Consider the following 25,645-nt stretch of genomic DNA (forward strand, 5'->3'; position numbering starts at 1 on the left):
GATGGAAATATTTTAGGAGCAACTTTACCTGTTTAAAAAGGATTATAATATTTTCAAGATGACAGGATCCCAACTCAAATAAAATCAAACAAGGGATAAATAATCTGTTAAAAGTTTCAATATCAGTGAATTTATTTCAAATTTTCCAAAAATTAAAAGAAACGCAATACCTCAAGAATATTGAAAAGTATGACGCTCTGGATCTAGCAATATTGTGGACACATGTGTCAAATTATATCTCTAACTCGGTGTATTCCATACCTGCAGAGTAGAAGCTGCTGAGTCACTGGTGTCTGTCAGTCCTGTTCCTCTCGGTATGCTGGACACGATGTATCTGGAGCCCTTTGGCACAGGCTGTCTAACCACCAGCTTTCCTTTCCTGGTCTCTGCCAGAAACAGACTGTACCAGTAGGCATCGTTGGACACCAGAGTGGAATCTGCGATGGTGGAGTTCCTCTCACTGATCACACTGTTCCTGCAGGGAGGAGCTGCTTTGCTGGCCTTGGGTTTCTGACACTTCAGCACGATGGTGACCAATATGGTGATCAGCAGGAGAAATGACACCGAGCCCAGACCGATGACCAGATACAGGTTCAGGTCTGAAAAGATGTCGTATTGGAGAGGCACCTCAGTCATGTCAGAGTAGGCCTTCACAGCAGGCTCCACTGTGGACAGCTTGATGGTGACTGTAGCAGAGAGAGCAGGCTCGCCGTTGTCCTTGGCAACCACAACCAGTTGCAGATGTCGTGGATCTCTGTAACTGAACATCCTCATAGTCCGGATCTCTCCGTTGTATTGGTCCAGACTGAACAAGGTGGCGTCAGGCACCCGCAGAAACTGGTAGGTAATCCGAGAGTTGTGCACAGAGTCCACGTCTAACGCTATCACCTTGGCAACCAGAGAGCCTTTGTCAGTGGATCTGGGGATCTTCTCCTCCACCACTGATCCATGCGCACGCCACGGGGAGACAATAACAGGGGTGTTGTCATTCTGGTCCACAATAATGATGTGGACGGTCACGTTGCTGCTGAGTGGAGGAGAACCAGAGTCTCTGGCCTCGATGTGGAACAGAAACTCCTTCTCGATCTCATAGTCAAAAGTTTTTAGTGCGTAAAGATTCCCGTTCTCTGGATTGATGGAGAACAGCATGGACATGGAGGTGTTGGCTATCTCCTTCTCCAGGATGAAATAAACTAGATACTGGTTTTCATGGAGGTCAGGGTCAAAGGCAGAGAGGGAACTGAGCAAGGCCCCAGGAGCGTTATTCTCCATCACACGTATCGTATAAAATGACTGAGGGAACTGTGGAACATTGTCATTAACATCCAGCAGTTCTAACGTCATAGTTTCATTGTCAGACAAAGGAGGAGAACCTCTGTCTGTAACAGTGAAAGTGATGTCATATTCTGGAACCTTCTCGCGGTCTAACGGCTCTGACACCACTAATTCATAACAGTTATCAGGGGACTCCCTGAGTTTGAAAGGCATATTGTCTGGACTACGAACATCGACAACTCCATTGTCTCCTGAGTCTTTATCACTGACACTAACCACAGCTATCACTGTGTCTAGTTTTATGTTTTCAGCCACTGGACTCTGAAATGATTTGATTGATAATTCAGGGTGGTTGTCATTCATGTCTTCAACAAGAATTTTTACTGTACATTGTCCTGATAAACTATTGGCTCCATTATCTACTGCTATAACTTCCATATCATAAATCCTAAAGTCCTCATAATTTAACATTCCTTTCACAGTAATTTCACCACTGGAGGGATTCAGATTAAATGTTTCCTGAGTTTTCTCTGATGTATATAAACTGTATGAGTAAGTTATTTCTGAATTGGACCCCTCATCTAAGTCCTTTGCATTGAGGTGAATAACAAGGCTACCCGTTGGAGAATTTTCCAGTATTTTTATGTTATAAATGTCTTTGTCAAATGTAGGTGAATTATCATTCGTGTCTAAAACACGAACGATGACACTCGCAGTTCCAGAACGAGCAGGTGTGCCTCCATCTACAGCAGTGAGGATTAAATTATGAACAGCGCGCTGCTCTCGGTCTAAGGCCTTTGTTAAGATCAGTTCGGCAAATTTTGACCCGTCTCTTCCCGTCTGAACTTCAATATTAAAATATTCACTTTCACTCAGGTGGTACGTTTTGACTGAATTGCTTCCAACATCAGGATCAACTGCGTTGCTGAGAGAAAATCTCTCTCCTTTCGGTGTCGCTTCAGAGATGTCTAAATGAATGGCGTCACTCCGAAACCTCGGGGCGTTGTCATTCATGTCCAAAATTTCAACTTCAATGTTAAAAATCCGAACTGGATTCTCAAGGAACACCTCCAGTCTGAGATAACAAGATGCTGACGACTTCACAGGACAAATATATTCTCTGTCAATCTTCTCAACAATGTACAGCTCACCAGTCTCTTTGTTCACGTCCAGATATTTCTTATTAGCGATGATGTCAAGACGCATCTTCCTCTGATTCAGTGTTTCGACGTCCAGACCCAGATCGTTAGCGAGGTTAGCGACAACCGATCCTTCCTTCATTTCCTCTGGTATTGAATAATGAGTCATTGAAGTCGAAGCATGACGGAAGAACGAGAGAAGAAACACGAGCAGCACGTACCTCTGCCAAGACTCCATTGTTACCACGGCCCTCATTGTTGTGCGTCGGTTCACAATCAAATGATAAAATTTACGATCCCAGCAATGCAGAACATTACTCAGTATTTTCGAGCCCTAAAATATCCACACGCTTTTAATTCTGTGAGGGGTTTTACTTTCAAACGAGCATCTGCAGTCTCTGAGGACAGTGTCAGCACCGAGGAGCTGTCCGGACGTGAGAAAGTCTGCGATGCTGACAACGACTCACAATCACAGCGACCAAGAGCTGGTGTTCTGCTGAGAAAACAGCGCCATCCTTTACGTTTTGCCTACTTTTTCTAACGGTTTTGAACACAATGCTGTTAAATGCATTCAACATCATTTAATTTTAATATCCGTCCATTTTGCTGAATGTCATCATTCAGTATCAATACCAAATGAAGCCATTAATTGTAGGTTCAAAATTGTTTAACTGCCTCTATAATTACAGTTTTGCTCAATGTTAAAGTCACACCTTCCACAGCGTTATTTTTATAAACATTATCTAGATTGTTAAGTATTTGTTTTAGAACGCTCTTACGCTCTGTGTAAAAGAAGCTTTTATTTTGTAGGACGTATGACGTCACTTTTTCCATTGTATTTTCTAATTGGTATGTAGTCAAGCTGTCATTGTGCTGTGTGACCCGCTAAAAGTTGTTCAATAAAGATGCCCATGAGAGTCTAAAGAGAGCACCACTGACATCTTCGTTCTTTTGCGCTCCAAGAAGTGATTTCTTCCACCTACACGCCTTAACATAGATTTTTACTTTAAAATAGTTACAATAGCATTTTTTTTTAATTGCTGACGTTACCTCCTGTGTTGCTGTAACCCAGGGGTTAATATTTAGCCAGCCTGTTGTGCAGTGTTGACAGGTACACTGTCTCTTTAGGAATCACAACAGTAACGCTCTGCTTTACGGCTGTGGAACAGGTGATCAAAAAAAGCGGGAGAAAATAGCAGGTTGTCAATTGATTCACAGAGAGACTAAAAAAGAGTCAGCGTCTTCCGTGTAGCGACCCCACCTCTATTCGTTGAGGAAACCAGCGTGAGTGGACCGGAGCCGGCTAGAGGCTTGCTGTGTGTCGGGACCTGCTGCGAGCGATCACCTAGCTCTGCTAGGAGACACATTGAGTACTAGAAAATTATTGTTTTCTTCTCTATAGAGCTCTATAGTAATTTTTTGTTGGGTACCCAAAATTTTTTTTGTTTTCCTTTCCTGCATAAAGAGTGGATCGTCACGATTTGTGGAAAGGAAGAACCGTTCTTTATCAGAATAAGAGGGACAGATTCGTTTTGATAAATCCTGGGGGGGGAATGGTTAAAGAGAATTTATTTTATATATTTTAATACATTTTTTTTCTAAGTTATTCAAAGTTTATTTTCATATGATATATTTTGATTTAAAGGGGAGTTACGCTCCAGTCCATAAAAGTTTTTTTTTTTTTTAACTTTAGGCAGCATACTACTGCCAGACCCTAAATAAATTCCTGTACAGTAACCTTTGAATCTGATCTCCTCGTTTGTCTATCATTAAAGGAAGGGCAAGTTGATATTTGGTTATATTGCCACACATTTTCCTTTGTCTAACTTCTGTCATTCTCCCATTGGTTAATTATGAGACATGTGATTCACCAAATAAATATATAAATAAAATCACTGACACACGGTTGATGTTGATTTGCAAGCTGCGGACGGGTCCGAACGATAAACCGTTGTTTCCGGAACAGATCTCTTTCCTTCCGGTTATATTTTTCTCGAGCGTTATCAAGCACCGGATATGTAACCCTCACAATATGATACAACAAGGTTTACTCATTGAAGCTGAATGACTTCAAATGAAGTCAAACGTAAAAAAAAATTCACTTCATATCAAAAGCAGCTGGCAAAATCGTTGGTCTCTCACCTGCAGAGTAGAAGCTGCTGAGTCACTGGTGTCTGTCAGTCCTGTTCCTCTCGGTATGCTGGACACGATGTATCTGGAGCCCTTTGGCACAGGCTGTCTAACCACCAGCTTTCCTTTCCTGGTCTCTGCCAGAAACAGACTGTACCAGTAGGCATCGTTGGACACCAGAGTGGAATCTGCGATGGTGGAGTTCCTCTCACTGATCACACTGTTCCTGCAGGGAGGAGCTGCTTTGCTGGCCTTGGGTTTCTGACACTTCAGCACGATGGTGACCAATATGGTGATCAATAGGAGAAATGACACCGAACCCAGACCGATGACCAGATACAGGTTCAGGTCTGAAAAGATGTCGTATTGGAGAGGCACCTCAGTCATGTCAGAGTAGGCCTTCACAGCAGTCTCCACTGTGGACAGCTTGATGGTGACTGTAGCAGAGAGAGCAGGCTCGCCGTTGTCCTTGGCAACAACAACCAGTTGCAGATGTCGTGGATCTCTGTAACTGAACATCCTCATAGTCCGGATCTCTCCGTTGTATTGGTCCAGACTGAACAAGGTGGCGTCAGGCACCCGCAGAAACTGGTAGGTAATCCGAGAGTTGTGCACAGAGTCCACGTCTAACGCTATCACCTTGGCAACCAGAGAGCCTTTGTCAGTGGATCTGGGGATCTTCTCCTCCACCACTGATCCATGCGCACGCCATGGGGAGACTATAACAGGTGTGTTGTCATTCTGGTCCACAATAATGATGTGGACGGTCACGTTGCTGCTGAGTGGAGGAGAACCAGAGTCTCTGGCCTCGATGTGGAACAGAAACTCCTTCTCGATCTCATAGTCAAAAGTTTTTAGTGCGTAAAGATTCCCGTTCTCTGGATTGATGGAGAACAGCATGGACATGGAGGTGTTGGCTGTCTCCTTTTCCAGGATGAAATAAACTAGATACTGGTTTTCATGGAGGTCAGGGTCAAAGGCAGAGAGGGAACTGAGCAAGGCCCCAGGAGCGTTATTCTCCATCACACGTATCGTATAAAATGACTGAGGGAACTGTGGAACATTGTCATTAACATCCAGCAGTTCTAACGTCATAGTTTCATTGTCAGACAAAGGAGGAGAACCTCTGTCTGTAACAGTGAAAGTGATGTCATATTCTGGAACCTTCTCGCGGTCTAACGGCTCTGACACCACTAATTCATAACAGTTATCAGGGGACTCCCTGAGTTTGAAAGGCATATTGTCTGGAATACGAACATCGACCACTCCATTGTCTCCTGAGTCTTTATCACTGACACTAACCACAGCTATCACTGTGTCTAGTTTTATGTTTTCAACAACTGGACTCTGAAATGATTTGATTGATAATTCAGGGTGGTTGTCATTCATGTCTTCAACCAGAATTTTTACTGTACATTGTCCTGATAAACTATTGGCTCCATTATCTACTGCTATAACTTCCATATCATAAATTCTAAAGTCCTCATAATTTAACATGCCTTTCACTGTAATTTCACCACTGGAGGGATTCAGATTAAATGTTTCCTGAGTTTTCTCTGATGTATATAAACTGTATGAATAAGTGATTTCTGAATTGGACCCCTCATCTAAGTCCGTTGCGTTCAGATGAATAACAAGACTCCCCGTGGGAGAATTTTCCAGTATTTTTATGTTATAAATCTCTTTGTCAAATGTAGGTGAATTATCATTCGTGTCTAAAACACGAACGATGACACTCGCAGTGCCAGAACGAGCAGGTGTGCCTCCATCTACAGCAGTGAGGATTAAATTATGAACAGCGCGCTGCTCTCGGTCTAAGGCCTTTGTTAAGATCAGTTCGGCAAATTTTGAGCCGTCTCTTCCCGTCTGAACTTCAATATTAAAATATTCACTTTCACTCAGGTGGTACGTTTTGACTGAATTACTTCCAACATCGGGATCAACTGCGTTGCTGAGAGAAAATCTCTCTCCTTTCGGCGTCGCTTCAGAGATGTCTAAATGAATGGCGTCACTCCGAAACCTCGGGGCGTTGTCATTCATGTCCAAAATTTCAACTTCAATGTTAAAAATCCGAACTGGGTTTTCCAGGAACACCTCTAGTCTGAGAAAACAAGATGACTTCGCTGAACAAATATATTCTCTGTCAATCTTCTCAACAATGTACAGCTCACCAGTCTCTTTGTTCACGTCCAGATATTTCTTATTAGCGATGATGTCAAGACGCATCTTCCTCTGATTCAGTGTTTTGACGTCCAGACCCAGATCGTTAGCGAGGTTAGCGACAACCGATCCTTCCTTCATTTCCTCTGGTATTGAATAATGAGTCATTGAAGTCGAAGCATGACGGAAGAACGAGAGAAGAAACACGAGCAGCACGTACCTCTGCCAAGACTCCATTGTTACGACGGCCCTCATTGTTGTGTTGGTTCAACACATTAAAAAGAGGATTTACGATTTTACAAATGTTATGACATAACGTTAACGATCTTGAACCCAAAAAAAATTACACACTTTTAATCCATGCGGTTTTTCGGTTGTCAAACGAGCATCTGCATTGTCTGAGGACAGTGTCAGCACCGAGGAGCTGTCCGGACGGGAGACAGTCTGCGCTGCTGACAACGATTCACAATCTCAGCGACCCAGAGCTGGTGTTCTGCTGAGAAAACAGCGCCATCCTTTACGTCTTGCCTAATTATTCTAAATGTTTAAGAGAGAAGTCCTTGAACTGTTTTTGACGTCATTTACTTTTACTATTCGTACATTTTGCTTAGTGTAATCATGTAGCGTCGATCCCAAATGTCTACAAAATATAGGTGCATAAAAACTTCATTTAATAGTTAGTATAATTACGTTTTTGCACATTGTTACGTTCACACTTTCCACGGGTATTTCCGTCCAATAATTTACATTAACACTTTAAAATTCTTGCAACAGCATTTTAAAAAAATTGCCGACGCTATCTGGGGTTCCCACACATTTACCTAAATCTAACTTGTTTCATCTTTTCAATCGCTAATTATGAGACATGCGGTTCCAGCCCCACCACCACCACCACGCCCACCCTCTCCCGCCAACACTGAAAAAAAAAATCATCTGTCAAGCTCGGAAGTGTCAGAACACTGAACCGTTGTTTCAGGAAGATATCCCTGTCCATCCGCATAGTTATTGTCTATCAGGTACAGGACATGTAACACTCATGACACTATTTTAGGACGTTCACTCGTTGAAGCTGAATGACTTCAAATAATCAACTACAAAAAATAAACAAAAATCACTTGATTGAAAGATTGGTGAGCGTAAACGCAAAATCGTTGGTCTCTCACCTGCAGAGTAGAAGCTGCTGAGTCACTTGTGTCTGTCAGTCCTGTTCCTCTCGGTATGCTGGACACGATGTATCTGGAGCCCTTTGGCACAGGCTGTCTAACCACCAGCTTTCCTTTCCTGGTCTCTGCCAGAAACAGACTGTACCAGTAGGCATCGTTGGACACCAGAGTGGAATCTGCGATGGTGGAGTTCCTCTCACTGATCACACTGTTCCTGCAGGGAGGAGCTGCTTTGCTGGCCTTGGGTTTCTGACACTTCAGCACGATGGTGACCAATATGGTGATCAGCAGGAGAAATGACACCGAGCCCAGACCGATGACCAGATACAGGTTCAGGTCTGAAAAGATGTCGTATTGGAGAGGCACCTCAGTCATGTCAGAGTAGGCCTTCACAGCAGTCTCCACTGTGGACAGCTTGATGGTGACTGTAGCAGAGAGAGCAGGCTCGCCGTTGTCCTTGGCAACCACAACCAGTTGCAGATGTCGTGGATCTCTGTAACTGAACATCCTCATAGTCCGGATCTCTCCGTTGTATTGGTCCAGACTGAACAAGGTGGCGTCAGGCACCCGCAGAAACTGGTAGGTAATCCGAGAGTTGTGCACAGAGTCCACATCTAACGCTATCACCTTGGCAACCAGAGAGCCTTTGTCAGTGGATCTGGGGATCTTCTCCTCCACCACTGATCCATGCGCACGCCACGGGGAGACGATAACCGGGGTGTTGTCATTCTGGTCCACAATAATGATGTGGACGGTCACGTTGCTGCTGAGTGGAGGAGAACCAGAGTCTCTGGCCTCGATGTGGAACAGAAACTCCTTCTCGATCTCATAGTCAAAGGTTTTTAGTGCGTAAAGATTCCCGTTCTCTGGATTGATGGAGAACAGCATGGACATGGAGGTGTTGGCTGTCTCCTTTTCCAGGATGAAATAAACTAGATACTGGTTTTCATGGAGGTCAGGGTCAAAGGCAGAGAGGGAACTGAGCAAGGCCCCAGGAGCGTTATTCTCCATCACACGTATCGTATAAAAAGACTGAGGGAACTGTGGAACATTGTCATTAACATCCAGCAGTTCTAACGTCATAGTTTCATTGTCAGACAAAGGAGGAGAACCTCTGTCTGTAACAGTGAAAGTGATGTCATATTCTGGAACCTTCTCGCGGTCTAACGGCTCTGACACCACTAATTCATAACAGTTATCAGGGGACTCCCTGAGTTTGAAAGGCATATTGTCTGGAATACGAACATCGACCACTCCATTGTCTCCTGAGTCTTTATCACTGACACTAACCACAGCTATCACTGTGTCTAGTTTTATGTTTTCAGCCACTGGACTCTGAAATGATTTGATTGATAATTCAGGGTGGTTGTCATTCATGTCTTCAACCAGAATTTTTACTGTACATTGTCCTGATAAACTATTGGCTCCATTATCTACTGCTATAACTTCCATATCATAAATCCTAAAGTCCTCATAATTTAACATTCCTTTCACAGTAATTTCACCACTGGAGGGATTCAGATTAAATGTTTCCTGAGTTTTCTCTGATGTATATAAACTGTATGAATAAGTGATTTCTGAATTGGACCCCTCATCTAAGTCCGTTGCGTTCAGATGAATAACAAGGCTCCCCGTGGGAGAATTTTCCAGTATTTTTATGTTATAAATCTCTTTGTCAAATGTAGGTGAATTATCATTCGTGTCTAAAACACGAACGATGACACTCGCAGTGCCAGAACGAGCAGGTGTGCCTCCATCTACAGCAGTGAGGATTAAATTATGAACAGCGCGCTGCTCTCGGTCTAAGGCCTTTGTTAAGATCAGTTCGGCAAATTTTGAGCCGTCTCTTCCCGTCTGAACTTCAATATTAAAATATTCACTTTCACTCAGGTGGTACGTTTTGACTGAATTACTTCCAATATCAGAATCAACTGCATTACTGAGAGAAAATCTCTCTCCTTTCGGTGTCGCTTCAGAGATGTCTAAATGAATGGCGTCTCTCCGAAATCTCGGGGCGTTGTCATTCATGTCCAAAATTTCAACTTCGATATTAAATATCCGAACTGGGTTTTCCAGAATAACCTCCAGTTTGAGAAAACAGGATGCTGAAGACTTGAAGTTACAAATATATTCTCTGTCGATTTTTTCAACGATATACAGCTCCCCAGTCTCTTTGTTCACGTCCAGATATTTCTTATTAGCGATGATGTCAAGACGCATCTTCCTCTGATTCAGTGTTTTGACGTCCAGACCCAGATCGTTAGCGAGGTTAGCGACAACCGATCCTTCCTTCATTTCCTCTGGTATTGAATAATGAGTCATTGAAGTCGAAGCATGACGGAAGAACGAGAGAAGAAACACGAGCAGCACGTACCTCTGCCAAGACTCCATTGTTACGACGGCCCTCATTGTTGTGTTGGTTCAACACATTAAAAAGAGGATTTACGATTTTACAAATGTTATGACATAACGTTAACGATCTTGAACCCAAAAAAAATTACACACTTTTAATCCATGCGGTTTTTCGGTTGTCAAACGAGCATCTGCATTGTCTGAGGACAGTGTCAGCACCGAGGAGCTGTCCGGACGGGAGACAGTCTGCGCTGCTGACAACGATTCACAATCTCAGCGACCCAGAGCTGGTGTTCTGCTGAGAAAACAGCGCCATCCTTTACGTCTTGCCTAATTATTCTAAATGTTTAAGAGAGAAGTCCTTGAACTGTTTTTGACGTCATTTACTTTTACTATTCGTACATTTTGCTTAGTGTAATCATGTAGCGTCGATCCCAAATGTCTACAAAATATAGGTGCATAAAAACTTCATTTAATAGTTAGTATAATTACGTTTTTGCACATTGTTACGTTCACACTTTCCACGGGTATTTCCGTCCAATAATTTACATTAACACTTTAAAATTCTTGCAACAGCATTTTAAAAAAATTGCCGACGCTATCTGGGGTTCCCACACATTTACCTAAATCTAACTTGTTTCATCTTTTCAATCGCTAATTATGAGACATGCGGTTCCAGCCCCACCACCACCACCACGCCCACCCTCTCCCGCCAACACTGAAAAAAAAAATCATCTGTCAAGCTCGGAAGTGTCAGAACACTGAACCGTTGTTTCAGGAAGATATCCCTGTCCATCCGCATAGTTATTGTCTATCAGGTACAGGACATGTAACACTCATGACACTATTTTAGGACGTTCACTCGTTGAAGCTGAATGACTTCAAATAATCAACTACAAAAAATAAACAAAAATCACTTGATTGAAAGATTGGTGAGCGTAAACGCAAAATCGTTGGTCTCTCACCTGCAGAGTAGAAGCTGCTGAGTCACTTGTGTCTGTCAGTCCTGTTCCTCTCGGTATGCTGGACACGATGTATCTGGAGCCCTTTGGCACAGGCTGTCTAACCACCAGCTTTCCTTTCCTGGTCTCTGCCAGAAACAGACTGTACCAGTAGGCATCGTTGGACACCAGAGTGGAATCTGCGATGGTGGAGTTCCTCTCACTGATCACACTGTTCCTGCAGGGAGGAGCTGCTTTGCTGGCCTTGGGTTTCTGACACTTCAGCACGATGGTGACCAATATGGTGATCAGCAGGAGAAATGACACCGAGCCCAGACCGATGACCAGATACAGGTTCAGGTCTGAAAAGATGTCGTATTGGAGAGGCACCTCAGTCATGTCAGAGTAGGCCTTCACAGCAGTCTCCACTGTGGACAGCTTGATGGTGACTGTAGCAGAGAGAGCAGGCTCGCCGTTGTCCTTGGCAACCACAACCAGTTGCAGATGTCGTGGATCTCTGTAACTGAACATCCTCATAGTCCGGATCTCTCCGTTGTATTGGTCCAGACTGAACAAGGTGGCGTCAGGCACCCGCAGAAACTGGTAGGTAATCCGAGAGTTGTGCACAGAGTCCACATCTAACGCTATCACCTTGGCAACCAGAGAGCCTTTGTCAGTGGATCTGGGGATCTTCTCCTCCACCACTGATCCATGCGCACGCCACGGGGAGACGATAACCGGGGTGTTGTCATTCTGGTCCACAATAATGATGTGGACGGTCACGTTGCTGCTGAGTGGAGGAGAACCAGAGTCTCTGGCCTCGATGTGGAACAGAAACTCCTTCTCGATCTCATAGTCAAAGGTTTTTAGTGCGTAAAGATTCCCGTTCTCTGGATTGATGGAGAACAGCATGGACATGGAGGTGTTGGCTGTCTCCTTTTCCAGGATGAAATAAACTAGATACTGGTTTTCATGGAGGTCGGGGTCAAAGGCAGAGAGGGAACTGAGCAAGGCCCCAGGAGCGTTATTCTCCATCACACGTATCGTATAAAAAGACTGAGGGAACTGTGGAACATTGTCATTAACATCCAGCAGTTCTAACATCATAGTTTCATTGTCAGACAAAGGAGGAGAACCTCTGTCTGTAACAGTGAAAGTGATGTCATATTCTGGAACCTTCTCGCGGTCTAACGGCTCTGACACCACTAATTCATAACAGTTATCAGGGGACTCCCTGAGTTTGAAAGGCATATTGTCTGGAATACGAACATCGACCACTCCATTGTCTCCTGAGTCTTTATCACTGACACTAACCACAGCTATCACTGTGTCTAGCTTTATGTTTTCAGCCACTGGACTCTGAAATGATTTGATTGATAATTCAGGGTGGTTGTCATTCATGTCTTCAACCAGAATTTTTACTGTACATTGTCCTGATAAACTATTAGCCCCATTATCTGTTGCTATAACTTCCATATCATAAATTCTAAAGTCCTCATAATTTAACATTCCTTTCACAGTAATTTCACCACTGGAGGGATTCAGAATAAATGTTTCCTGCGTTTTCTCTGATGTATATAAACTGTATGAGTAAGTGATTTCTGAATTGGACCCCTCATCTAAGTCCGTTGCGTTCAGATGAATTACAAGACTCCCTGTGGGAGAATTTTCCAGTATTTTTATGTTATAAATCTCTTTGTCAAATGTAGGTGAATTATCATTCGTGTCTAAAACGTGAACGATGACACTCGCAGTGCCAGAACGAGCAGGTGTGCCTCCATCTACAGCAGTGAGGATTAAATTATGAACAGCGCGCTGCTCTCGGTCTAAGGCCTTTGTTAAGATCAGTTCGGCAAATTTTGAGCCGTCTCTTCCCGTCTGAACTTCAATATTAAAATATTCACTTTCACTCAGAAAATACGTTTTGACTGAATTACTTCCAACATCGGGATCAACTGCATTGCTGAGAGAAAATCTCTCTCCTTTCGGCGTCGCTTCAGAGATGTCTAAATGAATGGCGTCTCTCCGAAATTGTGGGGCGTTGTCATTCATGTCCAAAATTTCTAGTTCTATGTTGAAAATTCTCAGAGGATTTTCCAGGATCACCTCCAGTTTGAGAAAACAAGATGCCGAGAATTTGAAGTTACAAATATATTCTCTGTCAATCTTCTCAACAATGTACAGCTCACCAGTCTCTTTGTTCACGTCCAGATATTTCTTATTAGCGATGATGTCAAGACGCATCTTCCTCTGATTCAGTGTTTTGACGTCCAGACCCAGATCGTTAGCGAGGTTAGCGACAACCGATCCTTCCTTCATTTCCTCTGGTATTGAATAATGAGTCATTGAAGTCGAAGCATGACGGAAGAACGAGAGAAGAAACACGAGCAGCACGTACCTCTGCCAAGACTCCATTGTTACCACGGCCCTCATTGTTGTGCGTCGGATTACTGTATCAAATGATAGAATTTACGGTCCCAGCAATGTCGAACATCGATCAAAGATTTTGATCCCGAACACATCCACACGCTTTCGATCCAAGGGTATTTGGGCTTCTCATAGCCTCACTGAGTGTTCGGTGTCTGTTTTCAGCACCGCTGAGCTGTCCGGCAGTCAGCCTGCACTGTTATCAACGACTCATTGTTATGGCGATGACTCCTTGGCCTTTTTCCTGACAGAACAGCGCCATCCTTCATATTTTCCACAACTTTCTCATCTGCATTTAATTTCACGAATCCCTCAAAACCGTTCATTTTCATCACTGTAATATTATGAAGACGGTATTCTGTTTTTTTTTGATCAACCTATCATTTTGAAGTTGAATTGCCTCAAATAATCTACATTGTTTATACATGTGTTACGCCTTATTGACAAATCTTACGTTCACCATACGATAGTAGCGCGTTATATTGGTGTAGGTGAATGATATCAGACAATGACTGGTCCGGACCGCCTCTAGCCCGTAGCCAGCTGCGATTGGCTCAAGCAACACCCGTGACCCGCACAGCGGAAAAGCGGCTGTAGACGAAAAGATAACGGTCATCTCGTCCGCAAAATAATGAATGGATGCCAAACAATATACAGTGTATAAAAAACTTTAAAATTAGTATATGTAAATACAAAATATAAAATAGCAAAAGCAGCAGCAACAACAACAATAACACATATCGTTGGTCTCTCACCTGCAGAGTAGAAGCTGCTGAGTCACTGGTGTCTGTCAGTCCTGTTCCTCTCGGTATGCTGGACACGATGTATCTGGAGCCCTTTGGCACAGGCTGTCTAACCACCAGCTTTCCTTTCCTGGTCTCTGCCAGAAACAGACTGTACCAGTAGGCATCGTTGGACACCAGAGTGGAATCTGCGATGGTGGAGTTCCTCTCACTGATCACACTGTTCCTGCAGGGAGGAGCTGCTTTGCTGGCCTTGGGTTTCTGACACTTCAGCACGATGGTGACCAATATGGTGATCAGCAGGAGAAATGACACCGAGCCCAGACCGATGACCAGATACAGGTTCAGGTCTGAAAAGATGTCGTATTGGAGAGGCACCTCAGTCATGTCAGAGTAGGCCTTCACAGCAGTCTCCACTGTGGACAGCTTGATGGTGACTGTAGCAGAGAGAGCAGGCTCGCCGTTGTCCTTGGCAACAACAACCAGTTGCAGATGTCGTGGATCTCTGTAACTGAACATCCTCATAGTCCGGATCTCTCCGTTGTATTGGTCCAGACTGAACAAGGTGGCGTCAGGCACCCGCAGAAACTGGTAGGTAATCCGAGAGTTATGCACAGAGTCCACGTCTAATGCTATCACCTTGGCAACCAGAGAGCCTTTGTCAGTGGATCTGGGGATCTTCTCCTCCACCACTGATCCATGCGCACGCCACGGGGAGACAATAACAGGTGTGTTGTCATTCTGGTCCACAATAATGATGTGGACGGTCACGTTGCTGCTGAGTGGAGGAGAACCAGAGTCTCTGGCCTCGATGTGGAACAGAAACTCCTTCTCGATCTCATAGTCAAAAGTTTTTAGTGCGTAAAGATTCCCGTTCTCTGGATTGATTGAGAACAGCATGGACATGGAGGTGTTGGCTGTCTCCTTTTCCAGGATGAAATAAACTAGATACTGGTTTTCATGGAGGTCAGGGTCAAAGGCAGAGAGGGAACTGAGCAAGGCCCCAGGAGCGTTATTCTCCATCACACGTATCGTATAAAATGACTGAGGGAACTGTGGAACATTGTCATTAACATCCAGCAGTTCTAACGTCATAGTTTCATTGTCAGACAAAGGAGGAGAACCTCTGTCTGTAACAGTGAAAGTGATGTCATATTCTTGAACCTTCTCGCGGTCTAACGGCTCTGACACCACTAATTCATAACAGTTATCAGGGGACTCCCTCAGTTTGAAAGGCATGTTGTCTGGAATACGAACCTCGACCACTCCATTGTCTCCTGAGTCTTTATCACTGACACTAACCACAGCTATCACTGTGTCTAGTTTTATGTTTTCAGCCACTGGACTCTGAAATGATTTGATTGATAATTCAGGGTGGTTGTCATTCATGTCATCAACCAGAATTTTTACTGTACATTGTCCTGATAAACTATTGGCTCCATTATCTACTGCTATAACTTCCATATCATAAATTCTACTGTCCTCATAATTTAACATTCCTTTTACAGTAATTTCACCACTGGAGGGATTCAGATTAAATGTTTCCTGAGTTTTCTCTGATGTATATAAACTGTATGAGTAAGTGATTTCTGAATTGGACCCCTCATCTAAATCCGTTGCGTTCAGATCAATAACAAGACTGCCCGTGGGAGAATTTTCCAGTATTTTTATGTTATAAATCTCTTTGTCAAATGTAGGTGAGTTATCATTCGTGTCTAAAACGTGAACGATGACACTTGCAGTGCCAGAACGAGCAGGTGTGCCTCCATCTACAGCAGTGAGGATTAAATTATGAACAGCGCGCTGCTCTCGGTCTAAGGCCTTTGTTAAGATCAGTTCGGCAAATTTTGACCCGTCTCTTCCCGTCTGAACTTCAATAGTAAAATATCCACTTTCACTCAGGTGGTACGTTCTGACTGAATTACTTCCAACATCGGGATCAACTGCGTTGCTGAGAGAAAATCTCTCTCCTTTCGGTGTCGCTTCAGAGATGTCTAAATGAATGGCGTCTCTCCGAAATTGTGGGGCGTTGTCATTCATGTCCAAAATTTCTAGTTCTATGTTGAAAATTCTCAGAGGATTTTCCAGGATCACCTCCAGTCTCAGAAAACATGATGACTTCGCTGAACAAATATATTCTCTGTCAATTTTCTCAACAATGTACAGCTCACCAGTCTCTTTGTTCACGTCCAGATATTTCTTATTAGCGATGATGTCAAGACGCATCTTCCTCTGATTCAGTGTTTTGACGTCCAGACCCAGATCGTTAGCGAGGTTAGCGACAACCGATCCTTCCTTCATTTCCTCTGGTATTGAATAATGAGTCATTGAAGACGAAGCATGACGGAAGAACGAGAGAAGAAACACGAGCAGCACGTACCTCTGCCAAGACTCCATTGTTACCACGGCCCTCATTGTTGTGCGTCGGTTCACAATCAAATGATAAAATTTACGATCCCAGCAATGCCGAGCATTATTCAGTATTTCTGAGCCCCAAAAAATAAAATAAAATCACACAACTGCAAATCTATGGGTTTTTGCTTTCAGATTAGCATCTTCATTCTCTGAGGACAGTGTCAGCACCGAGGAGCTGTCCGGACGTGAGACAGTCTGCGCTGCTGACAACGATTCACAATCACAGCGACCCAGAGCTGGTGTTCTGCTGAGAAAACAGCGCCATCCTTAAGGTTTTGCCTAATTATTTCAACTGTATTGAATAAAAGAATTTTTACTGCATTTAATATCATTTATATTCAATATCCGTCCATTTTACTGATTGTAGTCTCAGTATCAATACCAAATAAAGCCATAAATTTCATGTCCATGAAAATCGTATAACTGCCTGGATATACATAGGTTTGTGCTCAATGTTAAGTTCACATCTTCCACAGCGTTATTCTTACAAACATTATCGTTCTGTTTACATTAAAATAGCTACAACAGCATGTTTTTTTTTAAAGAATTGCCGGCGTTACCTCCTGTGTTCCCACACATTTGCCTAATTCTAACTTCTTTCGTCTTCTCATTGGTTAATTACGAGGCATGTGATTCACACACACACAAAAAGGGAAAATACAATATTTGACATAAGGTTGACGTTGGTATACGAGCTGCGGACGGGTCCGAAAGATGAACCGTTGTTTCCAGAACAGATCTCTTTCCTTCTGGTTATATTTTTCTCGAGTTATCAAGCACCGGACATGTAACCCTCACAATATGATACAAGGACGTTTCTATTTGAAGCTGAATGACTTCAAATGAACTACATTAAAAGAAAATAACTTCATATTAAAAGTGACTGGGAAAAATCGTTGGTCTCTCACCTGCAGAGTAGAAGCTGCTGAGTCACTGGTGTCTGTCAGTCCTGTTCCTCTCGGTATGCTGGACACGATGTATCTGGAGCCCTTTGGCACAGGCTGTCTAACCACCAGCTTTCCTTTCCTGGTCTCTGCCAGAAACAGACTGTACCAGTAGGCATCGTTGGACACCAGAGTGGAATCTGCGATGGTGGAGTTCCTCTCACTGATCACACTGTTCCTGCAGGGAGGAGCTGCTTTGCTGGCCTTGGGTTTCTGACACTTCAGCACGATGGTGACCAATATGGTGATCAGCAGGAGAAATGACACCGAGCCCAGACCGATGACCAGATACAGGTTCAGGTCTGAAAAGATGTCGTATTGGAGAGGCACCTCAGTCATGTCAGAGTAGGCCTTCACAGCAGTCTCCACTGTGGACAGCTTGATGGTGACTGTAGCAGAGAGAGCAGGCTCGCCGTTGTCCTTGGCAACAACAACCAGTTGCAGATGTCGTGGATCTCTGTAACTGAACATCCTCATAGTCCGGATCTCTCCGTTGTATTGGTCCAGACTGAACAAGGTGGCGTCAGGCACCCGCAGAAACTGGTAGGTAATCCGAGAGTTGTGCACAGAGTCCACGTCTAATGCTATCACCTTGGCAACCAGAGAGCCTTTGTCAGTGGATCTGGGGATCTTCTCCTCCACCACTGATCCATGCGCACGCCACGGGGAGACAATAACAGGGGTGTTGTCATTCTGGTCCACAATAATGATGTGGACGGTCACGTTGCTGCTGAGTGGAGGAGAACCAGAGTCTCTGGCCTCGATGTGGAACAGAAACTCCTTCTCGATCTCATAGTCAAAGGTTTTTAGTGCGTAAAGATTCCCGTTCTCTGGATTGATGGAGAACAGCATGGACATGGAGGTGTTGGCTGTCTCCTTTTCCAGGATGAAATAAACTAGATACTGGTTTTCATGGAGGTCGGGGTCAAAGGCAGAGAGGGAACTGAGCAAGGCCCCAGGAGCGTTATTCTCCATCACACGTATCGTATAAAATGATTGAGGGAACCGTGGCGCATTATCATTAACATCCAATAAATTCAAATGAATGGTTTCATTTTCAGATAAAGGCGGTTTCCCGGCGTCAGTTACAACCAGTGTGATGTCATATTCTGGCATTGTTTCACGGTCCAAAGGTTCGGATACTATTAGCTTGTAATGCATGGGTCTTTCTAACGATTGGTTAAGAATGAAAGGCAGGTTCCCGTTTGTCGATAAACTCACGTTTCCGTTCTGACCCGTATCCCTGTCGCCTATGCCTATCAGAGCAATGACACTTCCAACTGGGATGTTCTCATCGAACGTGTTTTTAACAGATTGTATGGTAATGTGCGGGTAATTGTCATTCATATCGATTACATGGATAATTACTTTACATTGCCCCAGTAAGGGATGAGCCCCTTTGTCTCTTGCCTCGATGTGCATTTCATAAAATTTCATATCTTCATAATCAATAGTTCCTTTCACCGTTACCTCCCCTGTATTGGGATGCAGTGCAAATACATCTTGTGTTTTTTCGGAAGTATAAAGGGTGAAGGAGTACATTATTTCTGCATTGAGACCATCGTCAATATCTGTAGCGTTGAGCTTCATCACTAAGGTGCCGATGGGAGAATTCTCTGTCATATTAATCGTGTAAATCTGCCTGTCAAACCGAGGAGGATTGTCATTAGTGTCTTGCACATTAACAATAATATTGGCAGTACCGGTGCGTTCAGGGACCCCGCCGTCCACAGCGGTGAGCACTAAATTATGAACAGCATTCTCCTCTCTGTCTAAAGATTTGGTCAACACTAAATCAACGTACTGAGTTCCGTCGCTGCCCGTCTGAATTTCGATCGTGAAATGTTCACTGACACTGAGCTTATATGTTTTAATTGTGTTCATGCCAACATCTGGATCCGCAGCGTTCGGCAGGGAGAATCTCTCCCCCGGCGTTGCAGATTCTGAGACGTCGAGCTCTACTCTGTCCCGACGAAAATGTGGAGCGTTGTCATTTATGTCTGTTATCCCTAGTTCAATGTTGAAGATACGCAACGGGCTTTCTATGATCACATCAAGCTTTAGAAAACAGGACGTTAATTTCGAACAGAGATATTCCCTGTCCATCTTTTCCACGATAAACAACTCCCCTGTCTTTTTGTTCACGTCTAGATATTTTTTATTATGGAAAATATCAAGTTTTACCTCGCGTTGAGTCAAACCTCCAGGCTCAAGTCCCAAATCTGCAGCCAGATTGGCCACAACAGATCCTCTCTCCATCTCCTCGGCTATGGAGTACCGCGTCACAGACAAAGCGCCGGGCGTTGCACACAAGACAAAGACAGTGGCCCAAAAATACATCCTTTCGTCAGCAGGAAGAAAAAAAAATTCCCCAGATTTTAAAAGCGTGATGTTTTAATGTGTAAAAGGTCTTATAATATCTGCTAGGTTGTGTTATTAACACATGAATAAAAATCTCATCCTCCTCCAAGATGTGTCCTGCACCATTTATGAATGGGTGTGTCATGAAAGGAGGAGAGAAGTATTTTTCTTCATGGGCAACAGTGACACCATTTGACAGAGACACAGTTGTACACAGTGCAGCCGCTGTTTGTTGCTTTGTGATCAAGGAACAATAACAATACAGATTTATGATTGTGAATATTGTGTAAAAGTATCAATTCTGCTCTTTTGAAGACATAATAAATTATGGTACATAGGAGGACTTTTGATGCAACTTGCATGTCTATGACAATTTCATTTTTAAACCAAAATTGGTGAAAACGATGTGAATGACCATGGAAGCTAATAAATCCGATGCCACGTGAATGTAGAATGAGATGATTACAGAGTCGTGTAGCTGTTAAACGTGGCTGCAATTGATGACTACCTTCTTCATTTTAGATACAAACTGAAGACATTAAGACTATAAAGCGCCATTTATAGAATTATGTAGCAAACAAAAACATGTGAAAGAACTCTAAAAAAGTTTTATATTTTAGATTCCTCAATAGCTACTCTGCTTTGATATTAGCTTTGTAAATCTTTGGCCTTCTCTCAATGATCTTCATGAGGTCATCACCTGAAATGGTTTTCAGGTCACAGGTGTCCTTGTCATAGTTCATTTGTGGATTTTCTTACCTTCTTTTTCTTTTAATAATTTTTTTTAAATTTTATTTTATTTTCTTGAGTACATCAATAGTGTTGTGTAGAGGTCAGTTGACAGCTCCATTTGAAAACTATTATAATACACATATTATGAGAAAAGCCAATCAGCTAATTGAAAGGAAATGGCAGTCCATCATTACTTTAAGAACTGAAGGTCAGTCGGGCCAGAAAATGTCTGTTGCAAAAGCCATCAAGCGCGACTACAAACTGGCTCACATGAGGATTGGCTCAGGAACTGAAGACCAAGGGTTACCTCTACTGCTGAGGAAAAATTCATCTGAGTCAGAGCCTCAGAAATCAAAAGATAACTACATTTCAGATTAGAACACACATATATGCCACAGACACATTTCTATGTCAGCTGTTCAGAGTATATTGTGTGAATCAGGCCTTCATGGTTAAATAGCTGCTAAGAAATCATGAGTAAGGAAAAGCAAAAAGCAGAAGAGATTTATTTGCATCAAGAAGCACAATGAATGGACATTAGACCAGTGGAAATCTGAGCTTTGTACTGATAAGGCCAATTTTTAGGTCTTTGGTTCCACCCACTGTCTTTGTGTGAGGCAGAAAAGGTCAACGGATGGTTGCTTTGTGCAGGATTCCCTATATGCATGGTGTGTGTGTGTGTGTGCGCGCGTGTATATGTATGTTGCTTTTCAAAATTGAAGGCACACCGAGCTACTTCTGCATCATGTAGCAAAATGCCATCATCCAGTTTGCTCTTATAATTAGAGCACAATTTAATATTTTAACAGGACAATGACCTGTTTGAAGGAGAGTGATGGAGTGCTGCGGCAGAAGACCTGGCCTCCACAGTCGCCTGATCTAAACCAATCAAGATTGTTTGGGATGAGATGAACTGTAGAGTGACGCCAAAGAACCAACAAGTGTTCAGCACCTGTGGGAACTCCTTCAAGACTGTTAGAAAACCATTTCAGGGGACTTTATCTTAAAGCTTCTGGAGAGAAGGCCAAGGGTGTTCAAAGTAGGAATCAAAGTAAAGGGTGGCTGTTTTGAAAAACTTGGAATATAAAATCTCTTTATAGAGATAATTTCAAATTTGTTCATTCATAGATTTGATACCTTTGGTAAGAATCTACAATAAAAAATAGTTTAAATAAAAAAAGCCCTGTAAAAAAATAAAATAAAATTATATATATATATATATATATATATATATATATATATATATGTGGCCAATCTAGCCCTGCAATGGGTGACAGGAATTAATCTTTACTAAAAGCAACATTAAGAGGAACTTTCACTGTTCCACTGAAGAGGTCATTAAGAGGAACTCTTGTGTTTTCAGGACTAAGTATTTTTGATCATGTCATTTATTTTGTAGGGTGTTTTTGTACACTGATGTGATGGATGATGAAAAAACAGGAATAGTTTAGATGATATGAGTGTTTTGTATATTTGGTTTCTTTCTCTAGGTGGAAGATATCCTCCCTCACCTCATTTCCTTGTGTTCTGAGATTTGAGTCACAAAGACAGAAAAGAGCCATGAGTAAAATATTTTATTTGTAAGGAAAAAAATAAGGTTGTATTTTAATATCCAGACTGCTACACTGCTGAGGACTGAAAACTGAAGTCACATAACATTTTTCTGAACTACCAAGAAAGCAAAGACATACTGACATACTTTTTTCCAATTCTGTGGCAAGTGTTTAAAATTGTTTAATTTTAAAGTTCCAGCTCCACGTCACAGTGAAATAAGAACAAATGTGTGTAGATTCTTGCACAACGGCGCCCTCTAGTGGACAAATTCAGCATTGTTATCATAGGCACATTCATTTTTACTGGTTTATTTAGTTTAATATTCGTCTGACACTACGATAGAATTCTGAGAAAACCAATTGAATATGTTCAATAATTAATTACTATGTCAAGTATTATTTCATCTTATTTTTCGCCACAGAGTGTCATCCTTTTCCATATCTTCTGCATCCTCCTCTATAAGAGCAACTGCCCTCTTGGCTTCTCTCACTACATCCATCCAGCTTTTCTTTGGTCGTATGCTTACCCTCTTGCCTGGTAGCTCCATCCTCAACACCCTTTTAATAATATACTCACAATCTCTCATCTGGCCGTGACCAAATCATCGAAGTCAACTTTCTCTAACTTTGTCTCCAAAACGTTTCACCTTGGCTGTTCCTCTGATGAACTCATTTCTGATTTTATCCATCCTGATCACCCCTAGAGAGAAATTCAAAATCTTCATTTCCTCCATCTCCAGCCCCACTTCCTGTCTTCTTTTCAGCAGCACTGTCTCTAGTCTGTACATCATGGCTGACCTCACCACTTTCTTATAAACTGAGCCCTGCATTCTAACAGGGACTCTTCTAACAGGGACACTTAACTCCAACTATTCTGCTTAGATCTGGTTCCTCACCTCACATGTGTTGTTGGGTTTTTTTTATTGGAATTATATAAATGGGCCAAGAGCATCCTTGTAGGATTTGACGTTAAAACAAGATTAATTGTTGCACTCAACTATTAGTTTACTCAAGCTATTTAATTTGAGCACATATTGGAGGGAGATGTCACTTTATGTTCACTCAGTTAAATGTATCTATTCGATAGTACTTTTTAACACTATTATAACTTATTACTCACAGCTTAAGGTTATAACTTAAATCGTTAAATATGATTGATGGCTAATAGTCTCCATTTTAAATTGGTTAAAAGTATATTTATTAATGTTTTATGTGACCAGGAAGAGGAGAATTGAAAACAATACCGTTCAAGAAGCAGCTACTGTTTTTTGCTGTAACATCAGATGTTGCTTAAAACTAGAATTTGGTTTCTATAAAATGACAAAAGACCTAAATAACTTTAGGAACATCTGGTGTCACAAAAATGTCCTATGCACTTTAATTGATGATCAACTCACTTTTGCAAATGTTACCGGTCCCAAATACTGAGGGACGTAATAACAAATGAATGGCGGTTCTGTACGCCTCGCACCCTGAAAACACAGGAAAACAGTCACAGGAATGAGAGAGACGAACCACCCTTGTTGCATCTCCAGTATGTTCTCTTTTTATTTCACAATTATTCACAACATTACGATAAACATTCATGTCCCTAATCTCTCCCTAATACAATAAAGTTCATGTCTCAATGTCCATTGTGTGGCTCTCATACTGTATGTCCATGCTTAAACTCCAGGACACAGTGTATTCCGCTCCATCTCACATCACAGTCAGTTTAAGATTTTCCCCATAAAACTCAAAATAAGCCAAAAATAAATAAACATGAATCAGGGGGATTCAGACGGTATATTACTTGTGTCCCAAAAGCATATTTTCGGCATCTATGCTATTATCATGGCTACTATGATATGTAGTGCTCTGGTATAATCTAAAACAGTAAACTCATTGCATAGGGAATGTTAATGGACTAATATACAGTAAAACTAACAACTTTAAAACTGACGAAAATGCAGTTTCACCCTTCATACTGTAACTATTTATTCCGGAAAGGCACATGAAACTAATAGTGCTTTTTATAAACAGAAAATAGCCATTCAAAAATATATGCATCTACTTGTTCAAGTAATTTCCATAATGCACCATAGTAAACAAAGATCCTACAATATTAATTTAATCATATCCCAACAGAAACGCTCTATCTACAATGTTTGTCAGGTGTGCAGGGCCAAAAGAAGGAAAACAACTAAAATCTTGCCACGCAATGTGCACATATGCAAATGAGCTCTGCCTAATATTTAACAGGTAGGCGCCATTTTCCGAAACTCCCGCCAAGCGGCTTTGCTTGCTAGGCGGAGTTTTCTAGCTAACATCAAACTTACTTTTATACGTTGAGAAACGCCACCAAAGCATGTCAATAATGCTAAAAATAATTATCTCTTAGAAGGTAGTCATTTTGTGGTTGTCACAATGTACTAACCTGAAAACACAGGAAAACAGTCACAGGAATGAGAGAGACGAACCACCCTTGTTGCATCTCCAGTATGTTCTGAGGAGAGGGGCCGAGGTCCGTCACCTAGAGTCACCTGGGTGCAACGCGACCTGCACTTAGGTTCCGCCCTCCTGTTTCCCTGTTACATGAGTTACTTTGTCTTAAAATAAAGACGAAATTAATATCTGGGAGGACAGACATTAATATAAAAATGTTTCATAAATTAGAATTGGCGAAAATAAAGTGCTGACAAATCAATAAAATAATATGTAAAAATTAATCCCTAACAATGAAAACAAATATGACCATATATTTTGAGTGTACCACACAAACTTCCTGATGTAATGCACTAATTTTTAAATTGTATTTCCTTTTATTTATTGGTTTTTAGTGTGTTTGAAGCACTAATGAAAAATTGTAAAATGTTTGAATGTGATTAAAGTGTTTTTGCAAAAAATCAAAATTCTTCTTCTTCTTCAAATGGATTCAGAACAAGATTGCTGAGTTATTGTTCTCAATGTTGTTGTTGGAAGAAAGCATGTCGCACAGGTTATAAAGCCGAATGCACCCTCTGGTGGATAACTGGTGACATTGCAACTGACGGAGAACGAGCCACTGTCAAGAACAATTCCAGCACCACGGTAACGGACAGCTCCTGGTGCAAATGACCACCATGTCTAATGAATACAAAATACCACACATGGTCCAAATTGTATCCACAATGGCTTTAATTTAAAAAAAAAAATAGAACAATGTAAATTTATTACAATTTCACTAACCTCAGAGCCTAAAAAAAGTTCTTTTTCCCCCAGACTTATCGTTCTTGAAGCAGTAAGAAAAATCCCCCATTACCATAACAGGAACAAGTTCTATTCCTCGCTC

General features: G+C 42.2%; 6 protein-coding genes across 6 annotated transcripts; all 6 read right to left on the minus strand.

The window, feature by feature from the left end:
- Positions 1 to 240: 240 nt before the first annotated feature.
- LOC137603218 (protocadherin alpha-C2-like) lies at positions 241 to 2,652 on the minus strand. The gene has a single exon (XM_068326458.1). It carries the CDS (start codon positions 2,650 to 2,652, stop codon positions 241 to 243), a length of 2,412 nt encoding a protein of 803 aa, XP_068182559.1.
- A 1,865-nt stretch (positions 2,653 to 4,517) lies between these two features.
- LOC137603219 (protocadherin alpha-C2-like) lies at positions 4,518 to 6,941 on the minus strand. Its single transcript, XM_068326459.1, has one exon. It carries the CDS (start codon positions 6,939 to 6,941, stop codon positions 4,518 to 4,520), a length of 2,424 nt encoding a protein of 807 aa, XP_068182560.1.
- Positions 6,942 to 7,560: 619 nt separating this feature from the next.
- On the minus strand, positions 7,561 to 10,258 carry LOC137603221 (protocadherin alpha-C2-like). Its single transcript, XM_068326460.1, has 2 exons — positions 7,868 to 10,258; positions 7,561 to 7,620 (listed from the first exon to the last, which is right to left on the minus strand). Exons 1-2 carry the CDS (start codon positions 10,256 to 10,258, stop codon positions 7,561 to 7,563), a joined length of 2,451 nt encoding a protein of 816 aa, XP_068182561.1.
- A 619-nt stretch (positions 10,259 to 10,877) lies between these two features.
- On the minus strand, positions 10,878 to 13,575 carry LOC137603222 (protocadherin alpha-C2-like). The gene is made up of 2 exons (XM_068326461.1): positions 11,185 to 13,575; positions 10,878 to 10,937 (listed from the first exon to the last, which is right to left on the minus strand). Exons 1-2 carry the CDS (start codon positions 13,573 to 13,575, stop codon positions 10,878 to 10,880), a joined length of 2,451 nt encoding a protein of 816 aa, XP_068182562.1.
- A 540-nt stretch (positions 13,576 to 14,115) lies between these two features.
- LOC137603223 (protocadherin alpha-C2-like) lies at positions 14,116 to 16,727 on the minus strand. The gene is made up of 2 exons (XM_068326462.1): positions 14,343 to 16,727; positions 14,116 to 14,178 (listed from the first exon to the last, which is right to left on the minus strand). The coding sequence occupies exons 1-2, from the start codon at positions 16,725 to 16,727 to the stop codon at positions 14,116 to 14,118; spliced, it is 2,448 nt and encodes an 815-aa protein (XP_068182563.1).
- A 160-nt stretch (positions 16,728 to 16,887) lies between these two features.
- Positions 16,888 to 23,997, minus strand: pcdhb (protocadherin b). Its single transcript, XM_068326464.1, has 4 exons — positions 23,987 to 23,997; positions 23,746 to 23,807; positions 17,654 to 19,986; positions 16,888 to 16,920 (listed from the first exon to the last, which is right to left on the minus strand). Exons 1-4 carry the CDS (start codon positions 23,995 to 23,997, stop codon positions 16,888 to 16,890), a joined length of 2,439 nt encoding a protein of 812 aa, XP_068182565.1.
- Positions 23,998 to 25,645: the final 1,648 nt, after the last annotated feature.

Source organism: Antennarius striatus, chromosome 10 (assembly GCF_040054535.1).
Source record: "Antennarius striatus isolate MH-2024 chromosome 10, ASM4005453v1, whole genome shotgun sequence".
NCBI classification, from domain to species: Eukaryota; Metazoa; Chordata; class Actinopteri; order Lophiiformes; family Antennariidae; genus Antennarius; species Antennarius striatus.

Excerpts from the sequence above, each read along its gene's own strand:
- LOC137603219 (XM_068326459.1), bottom strand. The coding sequence starts at position 6,941 with ATGGAGTCTTGGCAGAGGTACGTGCTGCTCGTGTTTCTTCTCTCGTTC.
- LOC137603222 (XM_068326461.1), bottom strand. The coding sequence starts at position 13,575 with ATGGAGTCTTGGCAGAGGTACGTGCTGCTCGTGTTTCTTCTCTCGTTC. Across the intron at positions 10,938-11,184 it reads CAGCAGCTTCTACTCTGCAG|TGTTGGCGGGAGAGGGTGGG; the intron begins GTGAGAGACCAA and ends TTTTTTTTTCAG.
- pcdhb (XM_068326464.1), bottom strand. Across the intron at positions 19,987-23,745 it reads CCTCAGTATTTGGGACCGGT|GCGCTTTGTCTGTGACGCGG; the intron begins AACATTTGCAAA and ends GTGCAACGCCCG. Across the intron at positions 16,921-17,653 it reads CAGCAGCTTCTACTCTGCAG|CTCCTCGGTGCTGACACTGT; the intron begins GTGAGAGACCAA and ends ACGTCCGGACAG.
- LOC137603218 (XM_068326458.1), bottom strand. The coding sequence starts at position 2,652 with ATGGAGTCTTGGCAGAGGTACGTGCTGCTCGTGTTTCTTCTCTCGTTC.
- LOC137603223 (XM_068326462.1), bottom strand. The coding sequence starts at position 16,727 with ATGGAGTCTTGGCAGAGGTACGTGCTGCTCGTGTTTCTTCTCTCGTTC. Across the intron at positions 14,179-14,342 it reads CAGCAGCTTCTACTCTGCAG|CCGCTTTTCCGCTGTGCGGG; the intron begins GTGAGAGACCAA and ends TTTCGTCTACAG.
- LOC137603221 (XM_068326460.1), bottom strand. The coding sequence starts at position 10,258 with ATGGAGTCTTGGCAGAGGTACGTGCTGCTCGTGTTTCTTCTCTCGTTC. Across the intron at positions 7,621-7,867 it reads CAGCAGCTTCTACTCTGCAG|TGTTGGCGGGAGAGGGTGGG; the intron begins GTGAGAGACCAA and ends TTTTTTTTTCAG.